This window comes from Atta cephalotes (genome assembly GCF_000143395.1).
Source record: "Atta cephalotes unplaced genomic scaffold scaffold00001, whole genome shotgun sequence".
NCBI classification, from domain to species: Eukaryota; Metazoa; Arthropoda; class Insecta; order Hymenoptera; family Formicidae; genus Atta; species Atta cephalotes.
Genome location: NW_012130065.1, coordinates 407275 through 413280, shown reverse-complemented (window position 1 = coordinate 413280; position 6006 = coordinate 407275). Strand labels below are relative to the sequence as shown.

The window sequence follows — 6006 nt, the reverse complement described above, 5'->3', positions numbered from 1 at the left end:
TATATATATATATATATATATATATATATATATATATATATATATATGTGTATGTGTTGTAATGTGACTGTTAAAGATCAAATGTAAGAACGTTACTTTCACAATAGGATTTAAATACCTAATGAATATATCAAGTTAAAGAAAAAGGCAAATAATTGATAGGACATCTTACAACCTGTTTATTTACAGTATACAACCTGTTAGTTTATACATTAAAAAAAGAACGATGAATTTATATAAGTGTCGTATCTTTCAAACGGTACTTTCAAACAGCAGAAGTTTGCATATAAACGTGCCAAATGTATTCCCGTGCGTGGTATTTGCTTGCACGTGTAGCAAAGGAAAAATATCAGATTCCAAAAGGGTGAAATATTTGTAGATTAAGGTAAAATATTACTCGCGATGAAATACCATGCCACTATACATTGCACACTGATGTTTAAAACATTACTCCGATCGAAGACAAATTTTAAATGTGCCGTTAAAAAATCGTAAACGGGGGAAAAAGTACATAATAGCGTACTTTTATGCGAATCAGAAGGCTAATAATAATCGTAATTTGTAACGTATTCTTGATTGATATTCCGCAAAACTCGGTTACGCGTTGTTACATATGCATATGCCAAAGTTGCCGATGTCGTGCGTGCTGAGCTACAGAACCAGTTTTATCGCGGAGGGCCTTAACGATACCCCCTTTTTATTTCCTCGTCGTTACACGCACAAGTAGCCATTACCATTTGATATTGCACGGACAGTTACGCGCCGAGCCATCAATTTAAGTGGTGGAATAGAAAAGATAATATTTTACGAGATAAAAATGATCATTCAAACTAAACAACTTCATTCACACGGATTATTGTTCGATATTACCTTTAATATCGGCATCTGAGAATCTAAGAGATTTAACGATAATAACCCATTTTTTTTTCTTCAAAGAAAAAATCATGAATTTTAGGATAAGTTAAATAAGCACGAATAAATGCGGCCAGCTGGAAACTAGTACGTGAAATAATAGACGTAGGACAAAGCAATAAGTTTATCGTGGATGCCGACTAAGCGAAAACGGATTTCATTTAACAATAGCTATTAAGCGGAACGGAGTATCCGGAAATCGAACAGTAACTAATGTTATGATAGATTCCGAAGTTGAAGAATGGACGATCTTTAACGAGCTTACGAGCTTACAGTTTAATTGTATTTATTTCTCCCTTTATACTCTTCTTCCGCTGTTTTCCTTCCCGCGCATACGATGTTCCTCGCGGATCATTCTATAATAAGCATTTGGGGCTGGAGACGCGTGTTACACATGAGAGGAATCAACGTTGTATTCAGTTAAAGATGAATCCGATTAGATCGCAACTGCGGTAATTCTTCCGAGGCTTTTCAATGATGCCAGGCTCATCTCTACGACTTTCTTTCTTTTTTTCTCTACTTCAGATGGACACGCCAGTGCAGACGAACACGATTGGGACGTTTATCGGGTCACCAAATCATACTACGAGTTACACGCAGGTGATAAAATCGATATTTTATTGTAAATTCTGTAAAAATATTAGGATGCTATTTCATTTGTGCGTTTTTCGTACAATAAATATGTGCAAGACAGAAAGATCCTTGAATCTTTCTATCTTATAGCCAATGAACAGGCTTGAAAAATTTATTTATGACGTACAAATGAAATGGCACCCTTACGTTAAGTAACGAAAAAAATAATTATCACAAAAAATTCATATTAATATACTTTCGCATTGCATTTGTATTGTATATTCTTTATCTTTATTTAATTCTTTATCTATTCTTTATATTTTAGAATGACGTGATTAATGTCGGCGAATTAGGCAGTGGAGACACGGGATATTTCAGCACGAGTCCACAAATGGCGTATCAACCTACGACGACGACGACCACTGCTACTCAGCAGCTAACACCGCAGACTCCAAATACACCCACAATCATTCTCACAGGTATTATTGTAGATATGTTTTTAGATTTTTTTTAAATTGCATTTTGTAATAGAAGGCATGAAATTTTCCATTTATTCATTTTTTATTAAATTATTTGATTATTTCACATTTTTTGACATTTATGAGAAAAATCGTAATCCATGTTATTCAGGATAATTGTTCATTATATTATAATTGATTAAATGAATTATAATTCTCCATTATATATTAATACTTCAATAAACGAACGTAATTCTACACTAAAGAAATATTAAACAAGAACAAAAATATATAAATATAGATCGTTTAACCGTTAATTTTTTTTTCGAATTATAAAATATTAAAGAAAATATTTCAAGTGCTTAGATATTATAAAACAAGAGAAATCTCTATAAAAAATATTGTATTACAGACTTTTCTGGTGCGGATGATCTTACGAATCCAGAATTTGTGAAAGATCTCGGAACGGCAATGATGGGTGATTTTGACCCAGAAATGTTTCCATCGGACGATGCCCTCAGACAGGGCCTTGATCCGATCGATGTGGATGGTCTACAAATGCTGGCTGACCCTACGATGGTTATATCAGACTCCAGCGCCGAAGCCCACTTTAGATTAGATCGACTTTAAGAGAAGAAATTTTACTCATTTACCAACACTCGTGACGACTATTGCGTAGGATAAAATAAATTCTGTCCTGGTGTCATGATTAATTCTTAAGACACTTTGACATATTGGGGTACCACTTCTTGGACACTGGCAGATTTGCAGGGAAACGCGCGTCAATATGTATAAATATTTGTAAATTTTATTTACAGCGTATAAACTTAAATAGATTTATACGCGAATATTTTTATCTCGTTAAAATGCTGTGCATTTTTTAATCTCATCCATATATGATATCAGATCTGTATTATTTTTATGGATAGTGTATTTGCGTATCTGAAATATCTTTCGAAATATTTTCTGGAAACAGGTCAGTGGTCAATGAAAGTTGTTTCCCGCTCGTGATAAACTGCTACTTGACGAGTAAGTAATATATATGAATCTTTATTAACCCTTTTTTTATTTTACACTACTTTGTACATTGTATCATGTATGATCTCTAAAAAGCACAAAAGAAAAAGTTTACTGATTTATACATGCTTTTATCATAATGCAATTATAGTGAAGTAATCTACCGTTTAGGCCAATTTAAAGTTAGAAAAGACGATCGATTATGCTCCTCAACGAGGAGTAATTAAAAACGTATAAAGATATAGAAGTGAGAGAGGAGGGAGATGCCTATCGGCGGTACACGCCAACAGCGATCTAGATTCTTATATTTCCTTTTCCTCATTACATCCTTGCGAGCAACTTACAATCATAAACATTTATGTTAATAATACTTAGTCCATACAAATAATTTGTTACTTTTTCCTCTCACTCTTAATATCGCATTCGCATTATGCTATGAATTAGTTTAGGCAATACAGGATTGTATTATTGAATAAATTTAGGCTTGATTAATATTCAGAAAAAATTATTGTCGAATCTGTGATACTGAACTATGAAAAAAATCTAAGAAATTCAAAAGTGATCTCACCAAAGAGACTGCATAGAAAGTTTTTCAAGAACGGGCTTTTTTACTTTTCAAACATGCACAATCCTGCTATTGATAATCATTTCCACATTTATTACTTTATTTAAAGAATGGTTAATTATAATTTCTTTGTTAATTATTAATTGCTTTTCTCATTGCTAAATAAACGCAGTGATAATAACTAATAGGAAGAAAATATCATATGCGTGTACCCTCGGCGGTTGTCAATTGTTTTTTGAAAGTAATACATTATACTTTATATGCATTCGATAATTAATCGAATGTAAAATTAAGATAATTGTTAATAACTGTGAAATCAAGAAGATGATCCTTATATCTAGACACATTGTAAGTAGCGTACCATATCTTTCTCGATAACATTCAAATTCTTCGTTCTAGTTAAAGACATAATGTAGGCGATTAGTGTTGCGGAATCAGACTACGGCATATCGAAGAATGCGGATAGAATCTATGGTATAGCGTAGTCTGAATCTTACGGTGCATATTTCAGCACACATACACCTCTTTCACATTATATTAAATAGATTGAAATTTAAACAGATGCGTAAATCGCAATGAAATCGCTATCGTTAATATCACATTCATATCTTATAAATATAGATCATCCTCTGTCTGCAAAGATGAATAAATATACGGAATGGTGCTAAGGAAGCTCTTGTACATACGGAGTGTAAAAGAGTATGTCTCTTTTTATATTATCACTGTTAGATGCTATCAATTGGCGCATGCTTCATAAAAAAAAATATCACAAGAGCTTCTTTACACATGAGAAACCCGCAGAGAGTGCATCTTAACGGAAGAAATTTAACAATAATCTTTACATATTTAAAATATGATGTGATCAAGAGTTGAAACATTGCTACATCCAAAAATTTATCGTAGTAGATGAAATTCTCTTCCCGTTTGCTCTCTCTCTCTCTCTCTTTTACTTGCAAAGTCTCGTCCGCGTATATGCAAACGCAAGAGGTGCCAAAAGCGCGTAGATATTCGTCATAGATTGTAAGATCGTGCTATCGACTCATAATCGTGCAATATAAACGTATATATATGATCGTCGGTCGTTTAACATAAGGTTTAAACCAAGTTAAATGTTAACCAAGATCGTAACGTCAATTTGTCATTGTCATTTTAACCGTAAATACGAAAGGCTTGCAAAGGGGAATATAAATAGCACAGAGATTTTAACTAGAATCTTTGAAAAAGAAAGAGATTTATTCCTGTTATCATATCTGACATATGTTGCGAAATATACATTACTACCTTTCAATATATTTAAAGCTGCGATATATTCAAAATAAAGATTACGGGTAATGTGTGCAATATATGGCAAAAATTATAGAAAGAAAATGAAGAAAACGTTATTGTATTAATTGTTGTGCTATTAAGCGAATTTAATCAATCTTCAATTAAATTGGTATTATTTTTATCGAAATAAAACATTGTAATATGATTGTTAAATAGATAGATGATATAATCTGATCTATACAGCGCTAATTTCAGCTCGCATTAATCTTAACGAATGGGAGTATAATTGTAATAGTATCGAGTTATCGGCCTTAAATATCTGAATGAGAACTATGCACATGCTTGTATACTAAGATCTCTCTTATCGTTGCACAAACACTGTTTTCAGATATTATATATTTTTTCTTACTTATAAAACTTCTGACAAATGTCTTTCCCTAGTAAATATTTGATACATCTCAATCTCATTTAAAGTAAATATTTAATTCGCAATTATTCGTAAATCAATAATGAACGATGCCTCGATACTAAAATCAATGATATTCTTTTTATAATTTGATGTATACGGTGACCGTGATTGAGAGATATGTGATATCTGAAGATATGTTTTGTAGAAAAAGAATTAATTTTTCACAAAAAATATTTAAAAATTTTACAGTTCTGTATACAGATAATACCGAATTTTTTTTTGATAATTTGAATAAGCTTGCGAATAAGCTTGATGAAATTCAAAGACAGAATATAAATATAACGAACTTTATATTTTGTTTGGTATTGCATACACAATTCGAATAATGATATAAATTAATTTTCTAAAAACAAATTTCTTTTGTAAAAGTAAAAAGTGAAATGAGGTTCTTATTGAATCGTACTTTCTAATTTCAAACAAGATCATGATGATCCAATATAGCACGACCAAAGTATCCTCAGGAAGATTTTACAACTTAAAATGTATAATCTTGCAAATCGAACGTGTCTTCGTACTTGCTATGAAACACGTTAAAGTTTCAATCGAAACAAATTTTATGTACTCTGTTTCATTCTATCTTCTATATGTTTCTAAATTCCAAATCCAGATTTTTTTTTAATTTCTAACAGGAAACATTTCTCCTATTTCTTTCTCCTTATATCACACGCACCCAAAACCATTCACATTCTTTCACTCTTTCTCTTTCTTCCCCCCCTTTCTCTCTCTCTCTCTCTCTCTCTCTCTCT

At 31.9% G+C, this 6006-nt stretch overlaps 1 protein-coding gene across 1 annotated transcript in view; it reads left to right on the top strand.

Moving 5' to 3' along the window:
• Positions 1–2573, top strand: part of LOC105617651 (CREB-regulated transcription coactivator 1) — a 29849-nt gene extending 27276 nt beyond the window's left edge. The window contains exons 7-9 of the mRNA XM_012199211.1: positions 1438–1512; positions 1811–1964; positions 2356–2573. Of these exons, the coding sequence (XP_012054601.1) occupies positions 1438–1512; positions 1811–1964; positions 2356–2573 (447 nt within the window). The remainder of the gene's footprint in view (positions 1–1437; positions 1513–1810; positions 1965–2355) is intronic.
• Positions 2574–6006: the final 3433 nt, after the last annotated feature.